Source organism: Leopardus geoffroyi, chromosome A3 (genome assembly GCF_018350155.1).
Source record: "Leopardus geoffroyi isolate Oge1 chromosome A3, O.geoffroyi_Oge1_pat1.0, whole genome shotgun sequence".
Classification (NCBI taxonomy): Eukaryota; Metazoa; Chordata; class Mammalia; order Carnivora; family Felidae; genus Leopardus; species Leopardus geoffroyi.
Genome location: NC_059336.1, coordinates 35,538,991 through 35,561,084, shown reverse-complemented (window position 1 = coordinate 35,561,084; position 22,094 = coordinate 35,538,991). Strand labels below are relative to the sequence as shown.

Genomic DNA, 22,094 nt, shown 5'->3' with positions numbered 1-22,094 from the left:
TGCAGAAAACTATTGTGGCTCAGAAAAGATATATCTGTAACAGAAATAATGAGGAAACTGTTGTGGCTCAGGAAAAAAAAAAAGACAACATATTCACACTTGGGAACTTCTACCAAGAGTTTTTCAGCCCTTATAATCAAGGGCTCTGAAGGAGCAAGCTGCTGTTCCATGTCACACGGGACCCACGAGAAATTCACGGGCAGGTTTTGTGGGAGGGTAGGTGGTGGGAGGCATGTTAGTAATTAAAACGTTTACTTGATTAAAAATATAACATCTCTCTAAAAAGACTTCGGTGCCTGTGTCTTTAGAACTGTACTCTTAAAAATCTACCAATCACATTTGGATTTCCTGCTGAGGGAAGAAATAGAGATCACGACTCAGATAATTTGGCTTTGCCTTATGGAAAGTCCTAGAGGCTGGTGGGTAATGTTCACATCTCAAATAATAAGAGAAAGGATCAAATTTGTGTGGGTTTCCAGATAGAGCAAATATGAGGAGGAAAGTTGTGTGTATGTGAGAGAGAGAGACCAGTTTTACATTTTGGCCTAAAGGAGGAAAAATACTAACATTAACTCACAGAAATAACTCCTCCAGTGTTATCTGCCTACCTAATTTTCCTGTTGACATGACAGGAATCAAGGATGTTACAAATCTGTAGATATAGCATCTGTCTCCCTACTTTTGAATGTTTTTGGCTGCCACAAGGCAGATGAAACCTTGGGGGGTAAATAAAGCCAAAAAAAAAAAAAAACCCGTTCATACTACACAACTATAAAAACAGCTTGAGGGGAGCCTGGGTGGCTCAGTCGGTTAAATATCTAACTTCGGCTCAGGTCATAATCTCACGGTTTGTGAGTCCGAGCCCCGCGTTGGGCTCTGTGCTGACAGCTCAGAGCCTGGAGCCTGCTTCAGATTCTGTATCTCTCCATCTCTCGGCCCCTCCCCTGCTCATGCTCTGTGTCTCTCTGTCTCTCAATAATAAATAAACGTTAAAAAATTTTTTAAAAAAAAGAAAAAAAGCTTGATGTGGAGGGAGAATGCCCTCCACCCTTCCCTGCAGACAAGTCTGCTTTACAGGGAGGGAAACTGACTGAAGATATTGTCACCATGCCTCTGATTTTGCTCATTCCCGGGCTCTCCAGGGAGCAGGCAGCTGCCAGCTCGCGTGTATCAGTGCTGACCCAGCAATCCATTTCTTGCTCTGGCTCCAGCCTCTGAGAAGCCCCTGGTGTAATCACACTTCTGCCAGTTCACTAAGCACTTGCCATGTGCCAGACACATGTGTTGCCTTGTTGAGCCTCACAGTCCCGGAAGACAGCAATTCTTGCCTGCTTTGTACATATGAGGAAACTGGGGCTCTGAGAGGCTCGGTAATAGCCAGGTCAGCTCATAGCCAAGCTGGGATCCAGCTGTCCGGGCTCGGCCCCTTTGCTAGACCTTGGATATATCCCCACTGGCACAGGAATTCTGCAGGCACCAAGCCTTCAACCTGCCTCCTTCCAAGCTCCTTTGAATACCTTTAACAGTGAAGTGCCCTAGGGTTGTATGGTACTGTCCCACTCAGGAGCAGGGTTTCTCAGCCTCAACACTGTGGACATCCTGGGCCTGATAGTTCTTTGTTGCAGGGGAGGAGCTGTCACTATAGGATGATTAACAGCATCCCTGGCTTCTACCACTAAGTCCCAGTGGCATCTCTTCCTGTAACATCCAGAATATTTCCAGACACTGTCAAATGACCTCTGGGGCAGCAGGGAGGAAAATCAGTCCCAGCTGAGAAGCACGGTTCAAGGCTAACTATTTGTCAAGTACCTTTTGGCATTCAAGGGTGTAGGTTCTGGAGGTAGACTGCCTGGATTTGAGTCCTGACATTACCACTTACAACTGGGTGAGTAAATTGCTTAACTCTACTTCCCTATCTATAAAATGGGGACAATCACGTTGTGTGAGGGTTATATAAGTTAATAATTGCGGCAGCCTGATTATGAATACACACATGTATCTGTATGTATAGCATACCAGATGGCAGCTGTGACATGAAGCCGAGGGTTACCTTATTCCAGGCACTGTGCCAAACATTTTGCAAGCATTACCCCCATTGAGCCCTCATGACGATTCTGGAAGACTTCAGGATCATCTCCCTTTTACCCTGAGAAAGCTGAAAGACAGAAGCCAAGTCTTTATCGACTTCCCAAGGATATGAAGGTAAACAGCTGAGTCAGGATCCAAAATTAGGTCCATCTGACTCCAAAGTCGATCTATTCCAGAACATTCCTGTTTCCACAGAAGAAAACTGAGGAGGAAAAAGATGGATATGAGGCCTCAGGGCTCAGATATGCCACAGTCAGCCCTCACCTTGCTGGTGAGAAATGGGTGATGAGTCACAGACGGATTTGGGGTACATGGGAACTGTCCTTTATTCTCTCTGTAGGGTAGGGTAGGGTGAAGTCCTCTGAGAAGCTCCTTAGTATCACCCAGACTGATTTGTGGCCAAAAAACTGGGATCACTGGTCAAAAAGAGGCATTAAGAATAACGATCCCTGGGGCACCTGGGTGGCTCAGTTGGTTAAGCACCCAACTTTGGCTCAGGTCATGATCTTGCAGTTCGATTCGTGTGTTCAAGCCCCATGTTGGGCTCTGTTCTGACAACTCCCAGCCTTGATCCTGGTTCAGATTCTGGTCTCCCTCTCTCTCTGCCCTACCCAGTGTGCACTCTCTCTCTCTCTCTCTCTCTCCCTCCCTCTCTCCCTCTCTCAAAAATGAATAAATGTTTTAAAAATTAAAAAAAAAGTAACGATCCCTGAGACTCTCATATATACTCTACCTTGAGTGATGGTGTTATTCTCTTTTATGAATGACAGTCCAGATGTTCTCACCCATTACAAAAGACGTTTAAGAACACAAGTTCTAAAATCCGATTCTCTGGATTTAAGCACTTACTGGCTTTATGATCTTGTCTGTGCCTCAGTTCACTCATCTGTAGAGTGTTTCCATACCTACTTTGAACTTCTTCTACAAATTAAAAAAGATCAGTAAATGTAAAGGAGTTATCACATGGCAGGCACTCAGTGTTAGCCCTTATTCCCTGGAATATTTTTGGTTGGAAAACATGTCCCCATATCTGCTAACACCAGCCATAGAAACATTCTCTCTGTGTAATCTGTTACATTTTTTTTTTCAAAACATGGGAACAAGTTCCATGTGACTTTGCCCTCACAGACTCATAAGTACTGATGCCCTCACCTTAGAGATGCAGGTCACAGAAGGCCAGAGTAGCTATGTGCCTTCCTCAAGGCCCTGCGACTCCTGAGTGACGGAGCTAGCTGAAGGACCCCAATCCCGCCACCTTACCAATTGCTCTACTCTATAGGATGGACATGAAATCCTCAGACTTCCCCATAGAGGCCAGATGTTAAGAGAGCAGAGTATTTAGCAGCTTTTAAGCAAGAATCATCATAGGTAACTACATCTCCAGTCATGATGGTTCTTGCCAGCCAACCCCTCCATGTTACCCCAAGCATCTGGTCTACACTGGGCAGCAAAGTGACCAGTGCTGCAATCCAGGACATCCCAAACAGATGACATATTAAGGAGTTCTGAGTGGAGAGAGAGGGTGCAAGAAAACTGGCATGATTCCCCAGATCTGGGGTCACCACTGCAATGGTTTTTCACTGCTCAGCTGTTCCTTTGCTTTACCTGGAAGGAAAAAGCTGAACTAATGTGCTTCATCTTCCTGCATCAATAATTGAATGACTCACTGTTCTTTGTGACACACTAGTACACCGAGATTCTTCCAGGGTTCAGGAACAAAACTTCAGCTTCTTATCTGCTAAGGATTCCAGCTGAACACTTTCAGAGATCCTGTGGCAATGGGAATGCTGGTAAACTCTTATGAGCTGCAACAAAAATCAGAGGTCAAGGGAAGAGAGGGAAGGAAAGAGAGGTGCTAATCGCTTAATATAACAGTGGGTATTATTTTGATTTTTTTCTTTACATATGGGCTCGTATAGGGTGTTGATTCCGGCTCATAAAACATCCAAAAAGGTGATTCAGAGCATCTCAGACACCTGTCCCTTTGGCAGGAAGACTATAGGGGTTGTTTGTATATGAATGGACATATCTTCCCATGAATATTCCTATGGTTCAAAGTAAATTATGAGTGAGATTGCCATTAGCAAATTAAAATGAAATTCATCTAACCTGGCAATGTGTTCTGGCTGTCTTGGAGGCCCTGACATACTTGAACCATATTCTGCAGCAGGGAGCCAATCCCCAGAGGTGCAGACACCCCCTTCCCACCCCTGTAGCTGCAGGCGGTGGCCAGTGTCAGGTCTTAGTAATCTGCTCTTGAACAGAAAATGCATTCTTTGTGTCTGGAGGAGCAAGGGGGGCGGGGGCAGGGGGTGAGGGTTGAAGACACCAATTCAGAGGTGGAGGAAGAGCCTGAAATACCTGTATGCTTAAGCCTGCTGATCACAGATTTATTCACTTCCTTAAGCTTTCCCTACTTGTAGAGGTCATAACCCACTTGTCCACACTGTCTCAGTGTGCATTTGCCATATATTTTGTAAGGCAGGGTAAAGCACGACTCTTCCTCCTTCATGTCATAAGGGGTGTAAGTTGCCTGCATGCCTAAATAGGAATCCAGTCTCATGGCGTGGGAGATCTCCTTGCAAAACACATATGGTGCATGGCTCCCTGCTACATGCAGTTTGGAAATCCAGCGAGTGTCTGACTATCCAGAAGGTAACCTACTTCCCAAGGCCCCTGCATCAGAACCTTAAGCAGACACCTTGATTCTTCAGGTTCCAAGTAGGACCTGCTCATGACCACTGCTCATTGGCGGTGATAGCATATGCTTGCTTCTCTTACCAAAATTGAATGGCAGCTCAATATTGTGTGCTGTGTCCCTTCGTCATCTAGGCAGGGCAAATATGAAATAGGGCCATTTCATTTTGTAAATGGAAATAAGTAAATCGGAGGAAACTGACCATGGCTGGGCAATTGTCGAAGTCTTGCTTCAAGCAAGAGTTGTATTAGGGTGCAGTAACCTCCCCCCCACCTGAGGGCAGATGGGGAATAGCTCCCATCAGTGCCATTCCTGCTCGTGGCAAGGAGAATTGGCATGGCAGAGAACAACCAGAGGGATACATGAGAGTAAATACATATTCAAGTCACAGGATTTAATGAATCCCTTTCCCCTAATTGCCAGCTTCTAACATGTCCCTACAGAGAAAGTTAGTTACTGATTCTCCCTGGAATTCTTACGGGCAGTCATTCTCCTTTCCCAAAGCCGAGGCTGCTACTGCTACACTTCCCTTTGAGTCAAGGAAGGACAATTTCAGATGTCCTTTCCTTGTTCAGATGATAGAGGTCTGTGATTCACTTTTATCCCACATTTGATTTACGTAGAACAAACAACACCCAGTCTGGCTGTTTCATTTTTCAGAGGAGCAGTCTCTTTGCTTTATTGTACTCCGCAAAGGTGTATTAGAGCATCACACTCAGGCACTGGAACCAGCTGCCTCCCATCCCTTGTAGCTCTGTGGGAAGTGGAAAGAGACACTGTCCATCTTTCACTGAGCATTCCGCAGTCCCCATTCTGCAGGCACAGACACACACACACACACACACCCAGTCCAGCACAACCTAGCCACAGCCTCCCTGTCACCAGTACGGAAGACCACGGTGAACATATAGATGCTGCCTCAGGACTTTTTTTTCCCTTCTTTTCTTTCCCCCGCCCTCCCCCCACCAAACCTTTTTTTTTTTTTTTTTTTTTTTTTTTCCAGCCTTGGCATAAAATGGTCAAATGATGTTCTACTGCAGAATTCAATTTCACAGTTCAGTTAGGTCCTTGATTACACTGCCAAATTCAGATTAATGTGCATTTAACGAACATGGATCAGGGGAATTCTGGCTGACAGCCAGCTGTAATCGGAGCAATTGATAGCTGTGTGGAGTTTTATGCCCGTCCACCCCAGCGTACCACTGGTGAAATTGATTGATTAAATGAATTCATTGCTATAATTATTTATAATTTTGATACATCGCAAGCCTGTGTCTGACCCTATCCTTGGAGACGTTGTGCTCATTGTCGAAGGGTAGTCCAGCTGAGTTGTTAGCCCTGGATTATTTATGCCCTTATAATATAGCCTTTTGTTTGTTTTGTGCCCTTATGTTTTGATTGAGTTTGAATAGAGACATGAAAGGGCACAGTTCTTTAAGAATTAATTTCTTGAATTAATATACTTGAAGGCAACTAAAAAATGGAACCTAAACTACGAATGCATGTTACTAAGCATTTCAAAGAGGAAGCAAACCAAAACTGCATATAAGTTCTTTTAGTGTTTTTAAAGAATCCCGTAGAGAGAATTCCTTTTCAGAACGTATTCGATTTTCAATGATAATTACTGGTCTCATAGCACTGCAGCTAAGCACTTTGGCAGGTTCGGTGATAATTTGCAAAACGGTCTAGTCTGCTCTTATTACATCTTGCCATTTGGAAGTCCCCCCCTTAAAAGTATGTGGACCATGGTCTCATTTCTATGAAGTTACTCTTTCACAAAATCCCAGGACCATTCTCTCAGGAGGGGTGGGAAGAAAGCCTTTCTGGTGTTGTTTTCCACCCCTGCTTCTAGTCCTGTGCCCTTGCAATGTCTTCAGAGGTGAATCACTTACATAGATGTTTTGGAAAGGTACATTGGATTTGCTTGTTAAATATCTGTACTTTTCATTGGCCTGCTTCTACTGCATTGTGGTTTCACTAAATGATTAAAATCTATATCCGTCTCAAGATACTACACTCTGAATGTACTTTTTTTTTTCTAGAATATATATTTGTAGATCAGTTGTGAAAAAGATCACACAGGTCAAGCTTTACTCCTTTGAAAGCCTTGCTTACATGCACAAACGTGTGTGTCTGTGCAAAATAATATACATGAACAAATTCATCAGATTTTTTCACCCACTTCCAAATATAGGGTATCATGGGAAAGATTATTTAGAGTGAGACAATGAAATAATTAGAGCAGTTTAAGGACCATGTAAGAGGGCCACGAGGGCTTGTTACAGAAGAAAGCTTGGGCTTGCTTTCTTCTTAGCAAAAGAAAGGAAATTACTGTAGGTGAACACAAAGTTCTGGTCTGGCCAACGCAATAATGAAAGTGATGAGTTCTGTACATAGATGATCAGCTCATTTTGCTGTGATGGTTATTTCTTTGCTGTGTATTTTGAGCTGATTTCTCTAAGCCAACACTTCAAAAAAAACAAACAAACAAACAAACAAACTTAATTTATCTTCACCTCCCTCACCACCCCAGGCATTATCATTCATCATTTTCTGGCCCTTGTATTTCTAGCATTCTGCTCCTGGCCTCCCAGACATCTGAGCCCCTGGTGAAATACTTTAACCATGCTTTTGCTCTGTAGTTGTCTTTCCACACCATGCCCACCTCTGCTCTGACCATGTCTACCTTTTTATCACTGAAGGGTATCTCTGACAACGTATCAAAGGCCCAAGTTCTAAAGTGACATTATCTGAATTTGAATCCCACCTCTACTTTTTTTATTTTAATGTTTGTTTATTTTTGAAAGACAGAGAGAGAAGAGAGAGAGAGTAGGGGAGGGGCAAGGAGAGAGGGAGACACAGAATCCGAAGCAGGCTCCAGGCTCTGAGGTATCAGCACAGAGCCCAACACAGGGCTTGAACTCACAAACCGCAAGATTGTGACCTGAGCCAACGTCAGACACTTAACCGACTAAGCCACCCAGGCGCCCCAACCAACTCTACTTCTAAATAGCTTTCAGACCTTTGCATAAGCTGCTTGAACTCACTGTGCTTCAGTCTCCTTATCTGTAAAATGGAACAATTATGGGGCCTATCTCATTGTGTAACCTGAGGTTTAAATGCATCTATGTATATAAAGTGTTTAAAACAGTCCCTGGCACATGGAAACCACTCAGCAAATGTCAATTATCATTATTAACCTTTATATGTATCACTCCTACAGGGATAGACTTCTAAAAGAGCAGTTGGTTAATGGAAGGGGCCCTGCTTTGGCTCCCATTAACATGCCCCTGCATTCTTTCAAGGAGTGAGTGTCTCAGCCTTGATTACACAGAGCGGGGAGGTGACAAGTAATGGTAGAAATGTCAAGACAGGCAAGAATGCAGGCCTGTAGTGCCAATGTGCCTAGCACCTGGGACATCTAGACATCCTCCCCCTCGGAGTGAAAGACTGACCTGAGCAGAAGAAGAACTGGGTTGTGCAATCCTCTTGAGGGAATGGAGGGCCATTTGCCTTGGATGGCTAGTGGCGGGGGTTGGGGGGATAGTTTCACCTCCCTGAGGCTCCATTTTATCCACAATAAAATGGGATAAATTTCCCCTTTCTTGACTCTCAGAGTGAAAAAGAATGAGGCTGGCACAAATAGGCCAGCAATACCATCATGGAACCCACAGTTGGGTGGGTTAATGACCCAACTGAAGGCTATAGGTCAGCAACATGGTGGCCCTGAGCCAGGACATTCACTTCTCCTTCCCAAAGTCAGCTGTTTGTCATCTTCTCCTTGAACCGATGGAAACCTGGAGGGAGGACCACATGTTCTCTCCCTGGAAGCAGTCAATTCTCCTTCTACAGGTGCACCTCGAGTTTCGTTCAAAAATTGTTTCTTGTGAGAGTGGTTGCTCCTCACCCATCACTTTTTTTTTTTTTTTTTGAGTCTGTGCCTCTTACCGGCAGGCATGAAAAACAGTAGCACGGTTTTGTCTCAAAGACCTAATTTCAAAGATGTTTAGCTCCCAGCGAACAACTCAGCCTTCCCTCTCTGACTGGAAATGGTCCCATTCATGTAGGCAGGCATCCTTTTCTTTATGCCACACGTTGGCTGCTAAGAGTAGACTCGGATAATGCTGTTGACAGTCGGTAAAGGAGAGAAGTGGCCTGATGTGGTATGGAGTGGTGTTTGCGATTCCTACTGGATTTTTATTTTTAATATATCTTCAGAGATCAGTTACACATGCTTGTGGGGAATGAATTCAATTTCGCTTAAAGTACAGGAGCCAGGCCTCCACGGAAGACACCGCGGGATGAGGCCATGTGATAGTTCCCAGGACATACTTTCAAAAATAAAAGTCATAGACCCCGCTTCCCCTCACATGCTGGCCTTGTAATTAGCCTGGGCCTGGCTAATCTCAAACTTAATTTAAGGGAAGAACCCAGTTGTTTAATTCACACTGACATTTTATTCCCCCTCCCCACATCACAGAAACAAACCAGTTTTCCCTGAGTATAGCACAAATTCAGCGTGATTTCAAATACAGCATCTTAATTATAATACAGTATTCAGTAGATTATAATTAAAACCATCTTTGCTGATTGTTTTGAGGATACATTATACATTAGTATAGGAATACATATGCTACCAGTATATTATATTCAATAAGTGCTAGCTGGGCTTTTAAAAAAATATTTTACTATTTCTTTTCTCTTGCATTCCCACTATGCTAAGGACTTTCTATAATGATACCAGCATGTAGAGTATATTGGCCAGTCACTATTCAAATCCTTTGATGTGCATTCAGTCCTTCAGAGATCACAATGACCTAAAGAGGTAGTTACTATTGTTACAATTCCCATTTTACCGATGAGAAAACTGGAGTGCAGAAGTTTAAATAACTTGCCCCATGTCACACAATGTGTAAATGGCAGAAAACATTTTTGAACCCAGGGCCTGTTTTCTTAGACATTAGGTTGCTCTAGGTTTAGCCTCATCAAAACCCTGTGAGGGAGGTATTTATGATGCCCATTTTACAGATGAGAAAACTGAGGCTCAGAGAGGCTTAGCGATTTGACTAAAGCCATCAGAGTCAGAATTGAACCCTAAGTATGTCCCTCAAAAGCATGTGTTCTCTTGCTGAACAGCCAGGATGGGGCCCTGGCTTCACATTACCCTTGTTCCTGCTGGGTGGTGCAAGGCTGCCTGAGTGGTGAACTCAACTGAGTAGATTCTGGTGTTTTCATGACTAGGAAAGACTTCACTGCTGGATGAGCACAGGCCAGCACTGTCATCTGGGAGCCAATGAACAGTGCAAAAGAAGTGAGAATGGTGCCATGGTAGGAATTTTAAGGAGCCAACTGTGTTCAACTCTTGCTGCCAGACTTCTGGAATAGGTGTGTGATGATGTGTGATGAAGCAGGAGCTTGGAACACCTGCTGTCTTCCAGGTGACCACCATATTGCCAGATCCAATGAGCAACATGCCCCATCCTACTTCAGTTCTCCATGGCATTCGACATGCTTCATTACTTCTTCCTTTTTGAAATGTTTTCGTACCTTGACTCAGGACCACCTAGTCCCTTACTTTCTCTCCTACATTACTGGCTACTTCTTCTATGCTCCCTTATGCAACATCTTCCTGCCTTTTCTGGTCTCTGAATGTTGGGGTCCTTGGATTTTCTTTTACACATGCAACATCATGGCTTTAATACCAACTAAACGCCAGTGATGCCCAGATGCGTGTCTTAGCTTCATCTCTTTCCTGGACGCAAAGCATGTCTAAGTCACCTAAGCAACATCTCTGCGTAGATGCTTGATGGTTCTCCCAAACTTAATGCAGCCATGCTGGAATTCTTTGTTTCCCCCATGTAATAATTAGCTCTTGCCGTGTAACAGATTATTCTAAAACTTAATGATGTAAAACAATAATAAACATTTATTACTATTTATTTATTACCTCACACCGTTTCTTTGGGTCACTTCTCTGTGACTTACTACTAAGCTGGATGATTCTGGCCTTGAGATTCTCATGAGGTTGCAGTCAAGATGTCAGCCAGGTCTAGTCATCTGAAAGCTTGACTGGGACCAGACGATCACTTCTAGGATGGCTCATATGGCTGTTGGTGGAAGACCTCAGTTTCTGACTCTTGGCAGGAGACCTTGCACTTGGACCTCTCTATTGAATTCCTCAAGACATGGCAGCAAGAGAAAACCAGGACAGGTATCCAAGAGAGAAGGCAGAGGAGCCACAATATCTTTTTTGGTCATGGAAGGCACTTGCTATCACTTCCACTAAATTCTTTTGGCCAGACAGATGAGCCTGCTACAGTGTAGGAGGGGACTACCCCAACTACAATAGCCAATCTAATCTCAACTCACACGGACCACAATAAGCTAACAGGCATTCCTGTTTCCTCTTTTTCCACAAAGGTCTTTTCTGCTCCAGCGTGCAGATCAGGATCAACATCAAGCTCATGTTTTTCTTCTCAGCAACCTCCAATGGTTCCCATCTTACTCAAAGTGACAGCCAGTGCCCTTGCCATGGTGTACATGATCCCCTCCTAGCTGCTTTTCTGGCCATCTTTCCAAAATGACTCCCCTGCACTCTAGAAGAACCTCTGTGCTGTTCCTCAAGCCTGTATTTTCTTAGAATTCTGTGTGTGCTGTGCCCTCTCCCCAGACTACCCCTCCCCACATAGACATTGGGCCTATTTCTTCATGTCAGCCAGGTTACTGCTCAAATGGCACCACCTCAGAGAGGCCTTCTTTGGCCATTACATCCAAGGTGGCATCTCATTAATCTCAAGCCCCTTGCTTTGTTTTATTTTCTTCATGTCTTTATTAATACTGGACTGCATACTGTATATTTATTGGTTTTCTTGTTTATTACCTGTCTCCTCTAGAATGTAACTCCAAGAGGGCAGAAATACCATCCATTTTTATTACTGCTGGACCTTCCCATGGCACCTAAAATGGTGCCTAGCACCTAACAGTTGCTCAAAGATTAATCAGTGGGCTTCATGAATGTACTACATGGGAGCAATGAATTTATTTGGAAAGGTACTACCCAGTAGAACTTTCTGCAGTGGTGAAAATGTTGTATATCCATGCTGTCCAATGTGTGGCTATTGGATACTTAAAATGTATCTGAATAATGTAACTGAGGAACTGAATTTTTTATTTTAATTTTTTTGTTGATTTCAATTAAGTAGTTACATGTAGCCAGTATCCATATATTAGAGTAGATATAGATCCTTGAGATAGACGGGGGGTGGGGGGATATACGTGTCATTTCCTGTACATCCCAGTAGAGTGGTAGAGATTTCCTAGGGTGCTGTGTTAATATAATCAAAAATCTTTTTGGAGAGCTTTCTGTGTACCCAGCACTGTGTTGTCATCAGAATATTATATATGAGTGCATTGATCGATTAGTGCATTCTATCCTGTGCAAGGAGGTGAATGTGGCACGATGTGGTATATTCATGACCTCAGCCATTCCAGGGTTGGTCAAAGATCCTTCCTGATACCTCTCAGGGAGCAATTGCTGGCTGTACATCAAGTATCATATAAACCCCTCAATGACTTCCCCTACCCTTGTTCTGTCTTCCCTCCTTATATTCCTCTGTTGAGTTCCCTCAATCCATCCTTAATTACCAGAGTAAAGTGTTCTCTGCCAGAATCCTTTTGAAGGATGACCAAATTTCCTTTCACACATACAGCCCTGCAAATTTTGGCTGCTCTCAATTATATTTCTACATATTTGATGAGAGCATTGTACTTACCTTATGGTCCATACTGAAAAGCTGCTTAGCACAGGGAACCATATTTTTCCTTTTACATATATCTGCTAGGTTATATGTGTGGATAGTACATTTCCCCCTCCAGTAGATGGGTTCAAAAGCATGGACAAAGGCCTTCTATCCCTATCTCATTGAAGACTAACACCCGTTAATGACAAATGGGATCTTATATTCCCAAAAAAGAAAACAAGGCCTAAATACACATTGGATAAGGCACATTTTAACTAAAACTCTCCATGTGGTTCAGATGAGGGGGGAGAAAGCCCTCTCCTAGGAGCAGTGGGTACAGTTGTTGCCCAGCCATATCCCTTCATCACCTATTGCTTCTGTCTGCCAACACTGCTTTCCTTTGTCTAAAGCAGTAGTTCTCAGCCAAGAACAATTTTACCCATATTCTGGGGATATTTGAAAACATCTCAAGAAATTTTTGCTGGTAATGACTGGCAGAAGAGGCTGCTCCTGGCATCTAGTGGTTAAAGGCCAGGGATGCTGCTAAACATCCTGCAATATCCAGGGCAGTTGCCCACACAGTTATCTGGACCCCAAAATCAATAGTACCAAAATTGAGAAATTCTGGTTCTAAGAGCTTTCTCTACCCACTGGAGCCTACCCAGCCCAGAACATGGCAGGCCAGAAGTGCCAGGAAACTAATATCCATGGAAGCAGATGTTAAACAGTGTTTTAAAGGGAGCTGGTGCATAAATATTCCAGCTCTCTGTCCCTCAGATGGGATAACTCCCAGGTACATGCTTAATATAGTCTCTGAGGATGCAGAGTTACCTAGTGGAATTAGGTTCCCTGTTTCATTGGTAACTTGCTGTGCCTGTTAGGGTTCACTAGAGAAACAGAACCAGTAGGGGTGTGTGTGTGTGTGTGTGTGTGTGTGTGTGTGTGTGTGTGCGCGCGCGCGCGCACACACACACACACACACAGAGAAAATGAGTCCTCTGTGGATGACCTTAGTCTTTTCACTTAAAGCTTTCAACTGATTGGATGCAGCCCACCCACTTTATGGAGGGCAGTCTGCTTTGCTCAAAATCTACTCATTTAAATGTCAATGACATCTAAAAAATACCTTCACAGTAATATCTAGACTAGTTTTTGACTAAACAACCAGATGCCGTGGCCTAGCCAAGTTAACTCATAAAATTAACCATCATAGTCTATGACTCACCCTTTATTGGTTTTCCCCTTCCTTGTCTCACTTCATAACTCCTGGGATCACCTCTCACCATTTATATTCAAATCCAGGTCTCATAGTCTGCTTCTGGGGATTTTAGTAGGGAAAGGGGAAGAAAGAGGCTGGATGGGGGTAGAGGGTAGGTAAATGGTGGAAGCAGGGACAACCTGGGACCTCACAAGGTAAGTGTCACCCACGACCATGTTGTATAATGGCACTCTTCATTCAGGCCAACTGTGGGTTGGCTCACTGACTGCGGCATTCAGATCTAGCATGTGAATATTTTCCATCCGTGTCTGTCTTCCCAGGTGGATTACGATCGAGCACAGATGGTCCTCAGCCCTCCGCTGTCAGGGTCTGACACCTACCCCAGGGGGCCCACCAAACTACCTCAAAGTCAAAGCAAAGCAGGCTACTCCTCAAGCAGCCACCAGTACCCATCTGGGTACCACAAAGCCACCCTCTACCACCACCCCTCCCTGCAGACCAGTTCACAGTACATCTCCACAGCTTCTTATCTGAGCTCTCTGAGTATCTCATCCAGTACCTACCCCCCACCCAGCTGGGGCTCCTCTTCAGACCAGCAGCCCTCCAGGGTGTCCCATGAACAGTTTCGGGCTGCTCTGCAGCTGGTGGTCAGCCCCGGAGACCCCAGAGAATACTTGGACAACTTTATCAAAATCGGAGAAGGGTCAACCGGCATTGTGTGCATCGCAACTGAGAAACACACAGGGAAACAAGTTGCAGTGAAGAAAATGGACCTCCGCAAGCAACAGAGACGAGAACTGCTCTTTAATGAGGTATGTGGTGTGTTCAGATCATTATTTCTCTCCTATGTAACATTTATTTCCCATGCAAAAATATTACACATACAGTGTAGGATACTAGAAAGCAATGAAAATATAAATACAAAAATAGTGCCCCCATAGCAGCACTCTCAACAATAGCCAAATTATGGAAAGAGCCTAAATGTCCATCAACTGATGAATGGATAAAGAAATTGTGGTTTATATACACAATGGAATACTACGTGGCAATGAGAAAAAATGAAATATGGCCTTTTGTAGCAACGTGGATGGAACTGGAGAGTGTGATGCTAAGTGAAATAAGCCATACAGAGAAAGACAGATACCATATGGTTTCACTCTTATGTGGATCCTGAGAAACTTAACAGAAACCCATGGGGGAGGGGAAGGGAAAAAAAAAAAAAGAGGTTAGAGTGGGAGAGAGCCAAAGCATAAGAGACTATTAAAAACTGAGAACAAACTGAGGGTTGATGGGGGGTGGGAGGGAGGGGTGGGTGGGTGATGGGTATTGAGGAGGGCACCTTTTGGGATGAGCACTGGGTGTTGTATGGAAACCAATTTGACAATAAATTTCATATATTTAAAAAAAAATAGTGCCCCCATAATCCTTCTGGTCTTTTTCTATGCATGTATGGCTGCTACATTTACAAAGTACTTCATGTGAATCAGCCACTATGCTAAGCACTGATATGGCCTGATTTGCACAACAACCCTATGAGACCGACGTTATTGCTATAGCAACGAGGAAACCTGGACTCAGGTTAAGTGACTAGCCCAGGGTCATAGAGCAGGTCAATGATAGATCTGGGATTTGAATTCTAGCAGATTCCAAAGCCTCATGCTACACTGTCTATGTAGATGTATATATACATTTTACACATGGTGGTGATACCATGTATATACCCTTTATAGCCATTTTTTAAAAATCTCAATAAACAGGGACATCTGCGTGGCTCAGTCGGTTGTGTCTGACTTTGGCTCAGGCCATGACCTCATGGTTCATGAGTTCGAGCCCCATATCAGGCTCTGTGCTGGACAGCTCTGTCTCCATCTCTCAATCTCTCTCTCTCTCTCTCTCTCTCTCTCTCTCTCTGTCTCAAAAATAGACATTAAATTTTTTGTTAATTAAAGACTTAAAAAATAATCTCAATAAACAGAGGTCAGCTTAGTGACAGATTATCACTCTTTGGGAAATTTAAGATATGTTTTCCTAACTATAGTAATAATGAATTCTTCCTGTGGAAAATACAGAAAATGTCCCATAATCTCACAACCAAGAAATAGCTACTTTAATATTTCAATATTTCTATATTTTTTCTCTTTAGAGAAACTAATATAAAATATTGACTTACAGAAAGTTTGTAACAATGAGGGCCCTCACTGATATAGTCTTATGTCATCCTTACCAGCACTGGATACTGTCATGTGATCTCTGTTAATCTGATAGAGATAAATAAATCTTCTTGCTTTAATTAACACTATTATTACTAGCGAGGCTGAATTTATCTTTATGTGTTAATAGGCCATTTTTATTTCTTCATTAAACCATATGTCCTTTGCACAGTCTTCAATTAGGGTGGTAGCATTTGTCTTATTGATAAGTAAGAACTATTGATATGTTAAGGAATTAACCTTTTTCTATGTGTTTGTTTCAAATATTTTCCACTTCTTCATCCCCCTTTTACACTTGAGAGCTCTACAATGCACAGAGGTGGAAAAACATGAGTTCCTGTGTCTAAGGACACAAAATGTTCTGTAGTAATATTCATCAATTTTATGAGAGCTTAGGGAAGAGAGATGAGCTTTTGTGGATGGAAAATTTAAGTCTTAAAGATAGCAAGTCAGGATTCCAATGTTAGATAATATGTCAGTCTCTAGCAAAGGATATACCACCCATATCCCCTAACAGACATTATAAAAATACAATCACATGTGACTTTGGATTCCTCTTCTATGGAGGCTCATGTGAGGCCATCAGTGGCCTCCACATGTCTTCAGCCCCCATGGGTTCATGTTTTCCTATGTTCCACATTTCATCGAGAACACCAGGTGGGTGGGCTTCAGTTTGTCACTTCCACAATGCTGATTTCTGGAACTTATTTCCAAATCACAGTGCTAGAGCAGACAGAGCAATATAACATAGATAACTTTGTAATTTATTATTCAGCACTAATTCTGAAAATGTCACCAGAAGCAGCCACAGGGCAGCAATTCTTGGACGCTCTCCCCAGTAAGCAAGTTCAAGTTGGCCTTTTATATGCCTGAGTCATATTTGCTTTTACCCTCAAGACCTATCAGTATTTAGCCCAAACCTCTCTCACACTCAACCCAGATCTTCTCCCAAGATGTTAAGTTAGCCTCATGTGGCCCCACACCTAGTGTTTACTTCATTCACTTGTGAGACCTACTTATCATTTACTCATTTATAATTTAGAGTTGGTGATGCTTTTGCCAGGTTAACCAATAGTAGAGTAGTCTGAAGGAGACTCTTAGAATCCTGTCCCCCCTGTTAATAGCCTCCCCCCAGAACAGTCAACAAAACTCCCTCTTATGAGTACAAACCTTGCCAGGGTTCTGCCTGTTTCACTCTTATTATCCCCAAACCCAGTGCCTGGGTGCTCTGCCATTTTCTCTGAATTTACTAACTTGATTCCTTTCTATTGCTACTAGCTGCCTTCAATGCTGTCTTTTTGTCTATAGTAGACTCCTGAATAAATCTCCCCCCAAATCAATATTTCTTAATCAATTGTACTCACAGCACAGATGTGGCCACAAGAGAACAGAAAGCCAAATTTCACCGTCACAAGTCAAAAAGCATCTTTCCATTTGCCCAGGTTGTGATTATGCGGGATTACCACCATGACAACGTGGTTGACATGTATAACAGCTACCTTGTTGGCGACGAGCTCTGGGTGGTCATGGAATTTCTAGAAGGTGGTGCCTTGACAGACATTGTCACTCATACCAGGTATGTCTCTTCATTATCCAGACAAAAAATTCCAAGTGCTTATTATCTACTCCAGGGTAAGTCTTCAATGGCTATCTCTATGAACTCTATAAATTGTGAGCCCTTGGAAGTCAGGGAATAGGGTGACCCTTTTTATTTATGTTCCCTAAGTGCCTATTGTAATATCATGTATGTAGTTCATTCATTCAATTAACATTCTATTCTCCTCGCGCTCCAGAAATTCATTAATACCCAATGATTTAAAATCAGAAAGCTGCTGAGAATGGGCTTTGGTGCCAAATAATAGAATTTCCCATTCCTACATATTTTTTTTAAAAAACTAAATTTTATTATGAGTTGCCATGCTATTGCTATGTGTTCAGGCCACCAAGGGTACCTGGGTAAGGAGGAGGCAGGTGGGAAATTAGTCAGAGTTTTATGTCATAATAAGAAACCTACATAATAGAAATTCTTCAATTCTATTTTTAAATAGTCTTGCAAGTAACAATGGTTAATTGTCATTGTTACCTTGTTTCCCTGATGTATCAGTTGTGGTCATTTCATTAAGTGTTTATTGATCACCTTTGATGTGCCAAGCTGTTTCCTGAGTGCTGGGGATACAAAAATACAAAGGATTAAGGCTCAAAGATACTCCATCAAGGAAGTCACAGATTAGAAATAAATACATTATAATACCCGTGCAGAATTAGAAAGATGTATACAAGTAGCAAAGAAGAATACCTGAATATCTCTAACAGGGAGAGTAAAGAAAGATTCCCAATATAAGGTGATAACCAAGATGAGTTTTGAGAGATACACAGGAGTTTCCCAGGAAGGCAAATGGGGGGAAAAGGGCTTTGAGGCAGAGTGTGTGCTAAGACAGTGTTCCTCAAATTTTAATGTGCATGCAAAGTGCCTGTGGGTCTTAGTAAAATGCAGATCTCGATTCAATAGGAAGGGGCATGATACTGTCTTCTAACAAGCTCCCAGATGACACCAATTCTCCTCATTCATGGACTGCCTTGGGGAAGCAAGGGACTAAGGAACAGACCTATTTTTTGAAAAAACACATTACATTTGGGAAACTTAAATTTGTTCTTGGTAGTAAATAAAACTCCAAAGTATTAGGGGATGATTTTAAAGAAGGAGAGGCATTGAATGTTAGCTGACGGTGCCTAAATCATAAGTGAATCCAAATGAACAATAGGCGGGAAGCAAAATAGCAAGAAGGTATTGGGAGGCCCTGTGAGGGGTAGAATATGCTGCTGTTTCTCCACTAAAATCAAATGATGTGTCCATTGTGACCCCCTACAGCTCTGGGTCTGTAGTAGACTATGTAAAAACAAAAGAACATGAGGGAAGACACGGAACGTTTATCACCGATATTTCAGATGGCAGATCTCTGTTGGTATAGCCATTGGACACAACCACCCAAAAAATACATAAGATCATCTTAACTTGTAGAAAAAAAATATACTGAAGAAACCTAAGCATAAGGCAAATGTGACTTATGTCTAAATTAATAAGAATATGTCCAAAGGAGAGAACTTTTTTCTTGTCCTGGAGAGCTTCAGATAGCTATGCATGTCTCTCTAGAGCCCTCTTTTTGTCAAGGTGGGTTTTTTTTTTGTTTTTTGGGGTTTTTTTTGGTTTTTTTTTTCTTTCAGTTTTTATTGTGTGTCAGTGGGATCCACTTAAGAGCTAGTCTCTCTGGAATCCATTATGTTCTCCTATTCTCTCCATCCAGTTTTGTCAGTAATATTCCATTGAAAGTGGAGTAGCTCCAGAGAGCAGGGAGAAGTTGTATGTCAAGGAACACTGAATATTTAGAACTTGAAATCCTTTTAGTCCTGAATTTAGACTTTAATCCTTAAATCATTCAAAGAGTTTCCTATACGAGATATTCAATAAATGCTTCATTGAATGATTGACTGATTAGTTAAATATCTAACCCCTTGCTACTCAAAGTGTGGTCTGGGAATCACAGCATAATATCACCTAGAGGCTTGTTAGAAAGAATCTCAGGAATTTCCTATGCATGCCAAAGTTTTGGCCCTACCTAGCATCTTGTTAAATTACATCCTACTGATTTTTCTAGAAGGCAAAAGGAAATGCCAAGCACTTCATACATTAACTCATGTAACCTTTCAAACCACGCACCTCTTCAAAACAGAGCCAAGATTTGAGTTTGGAATTGACTACAGAACTGAAGCATCTTTATCCCAATTCAGGCTTCCTTCCTGCAAGAGTAGGAAAGCACAATCTTCTACAGTGGATCCTGTACAAAAATTTCAAAGCCACTGAATTCAGAATCAGGAGCATTTGTCACATATGCCAGTTAAAGGTGATTTTTCAGTCAGTGATGGGGGCTCAGATTTGATTAATTTTTGTTGCAGTTGACCTGTAAGTAATCTTTATGCCTGTTTCAAATAACTCGAATCCCATGGAATCAAGAAGAATGAATTTTACTAGAGAAGGTGATTGTTGCTTTTGAATTATTTTTAAGGTATATTTGAGCTTATCCCTGCTGATGATGCTCTAGACCTCTGAGGGCTCTGCTGTGGGCAGATGGGAGAGTTGTCATCTGAAAACAATAAAGCGCAACAACCAGCCCACTCATACAAAACTGAGAACACAGAAGTTGTAGGTTTCCACTCTCCCAGACAAGACCATTTCTTCTTGCCTGCCTTTGTAACAGACCGATGCATTACTGGAAGAAGTCTCTTTGAAGAGAAGGGATACCCATTCACTTTATATGCTCAACATTCTCCCAATTGGTTATCTCTTTGGATTTTACTTTGAATCCTAATTTTACTCAGGGTTTGCTGGCATCAACAAGACTGACACAAATTCAGGGTCATCCATTTCCTTGTCCTGCTGAGCTAAGAGTTACTCGGGATTGTTTTTCAAGTCAGTCCTTAAATTTGGGCTCTGGTCAGTCACACCCTCTATCTCTCCTGACAGTGTTCTCTTTTTGTATGACGGTTTGTTTTAGGAGCTCTTTCCACATTTGCTATCTGGTCTAGGCCTCACGCTGTGTGTGACAGGAAGGAAGTTTTATACCCAGATGAGTTAGGCAGATACCTCCTTGCGTCATTTTGAGGGTACCAAGAAGCCCCTGCTATTCAAATAATTCTTCCCACTTAGGTTCCTCAGTGGCTGAAAAGCCATTCATATGAGTTTCAATGTCAGCGTGATGCCATGGGGACAGTGGAAATGCATGGGTCTAAACTAAAAAACAAGTGGGGTTAGAATCATGGTCTGGTCAGTTTCTTAGCTGTGTGACACCTAAGGCAGGTTACTTGACCTCAATCTCCTCTGAAACCAGAACCTTTCTTTGGAAGGGTGCAGCGATGATATGTGGGAGCACATATCCAGTGCTGTGCTTGCCTTTCCCATACCCATGATCCATTTGTTCAAGTGTCATCCATTCACAGTTATTAGTAACTAACTAAGGCCAGTTTTCTTCTTGATGGAAGGACCTAGAGCAACAGGAATCTCTAGCCCCTAGAGACAGGGCTAGTGCTAGGGCATCTTTGAGATCCAAAGACTGTGTTGTCTGAGTACAGCCTTGAAGAGAACCATAGATGTCCCCATTTCCAAGATGAGGAAAAAAAGAGACCAAAGGAAGTTAAAAGGGCTTGGTCAAGGTCACCTAACAGGCATACTTGAAACGTTGGCTCTATTCAGTACACTCTCTCTGTAGGACTCTGGTAATACCTAAGAGGACTTAGGCAATACCTAAGGAATTACCCATGAGAGTCTAAGGAAGCACATTTGCATTAATGACCCAAAAGCCAGCAGTGGGGGGGGGGGTCTCTTTCCTTTGGCTTATATTTGGTCCCTGTCATCATCAGTGCCAAGCCTTAGGTTCTGGGAGTCACATTCTAAGATTTCTTTGTACTTGCCTGTAGATTTTCCAGACATGGGCTGGAGAGCATGGACTGGTACAATAGAACCAAGGGAACTGCCTCTCTTGATCATTTCAAAGATGTTCTTAAAACTGTCTTCACTCCTTAAATGTTATTTCCTTTCTAGAATGAATGAAGAACAGATAGCCACCGTCTGTCTGTCAGTTCTGAGAGCTCTTTCCTACCTTCACAATCAAGGAGTGATTCACAGGGACATAAAGAGTGACTCCATCCTCCTGACAAGTGATGGCCGGGTAAGATTTCATGTTTGGCCTCTCCATGGTTTACCTTGTCACTTTGTCTGTCATGGGCATTCTCCTCCAAAGAATACTTTCTCATAATTCTAAGTTTCCTTGCTCACAAGTCACCCACTGCCCTTCCCAGAAGGCTCGCCAAAAGGAAATTACTATTCTGTGTCATCCTGTTAGTCAGAATTCTCTGTGATCTGAATTTGATGGATGACTTTCCCCTTTAACAATGAGTGTAGGAAGTAATAGAAACTATGAAAATTTCTTTTTCTTCTCTGTTCTTATTTTTGTTGGGGGAGAAGAGAAGACTTTTTCTGGGGATTTGTCCACCCTCGTTGTGGGGTTGTGCATGTCTGTAATATCTCTCAGAGTTCCTGAGGGAAATACGAGACAAACTCCAGCAGACAACTTGAGGAGAGTTTAATA

General features: G+C 42.6%; 1 protein-coding gene across 7 annotated transcripts in view; it reads left to right on the top strand.

Annotated features, from left to right (window-relative positions):
- Positions 1 to 22,094, top strand: part of PAK5 (p21 (RAC1) activated kinase 5) — a 318,922-nt gene that overhangs the window by 280,529 nt on the left and 16,299 nt on the right. For all 7 annotated transcript variants that reach the window (XM_045445306.1, XM_045445303.1, XM_045445304.1 and 4 more), the window contains 3 exons: positions 14,065 to 14,556; positions 17,397 to 17,530; positions 21,548 to 21,674. In XM_045445306.1, the coding sequence (XP_045301262.1) occupies positions 14,065 to 14,556; positions 17,397 to 17,530; positions 21,548 to 21,674 (753 nt within the window). The remainder of the gene's footprint in view (positions 1 to 14,064; positions 14,557 to 17,396; positions 17,531 to 21,547; positions 21,675 to 22,094) is intronic.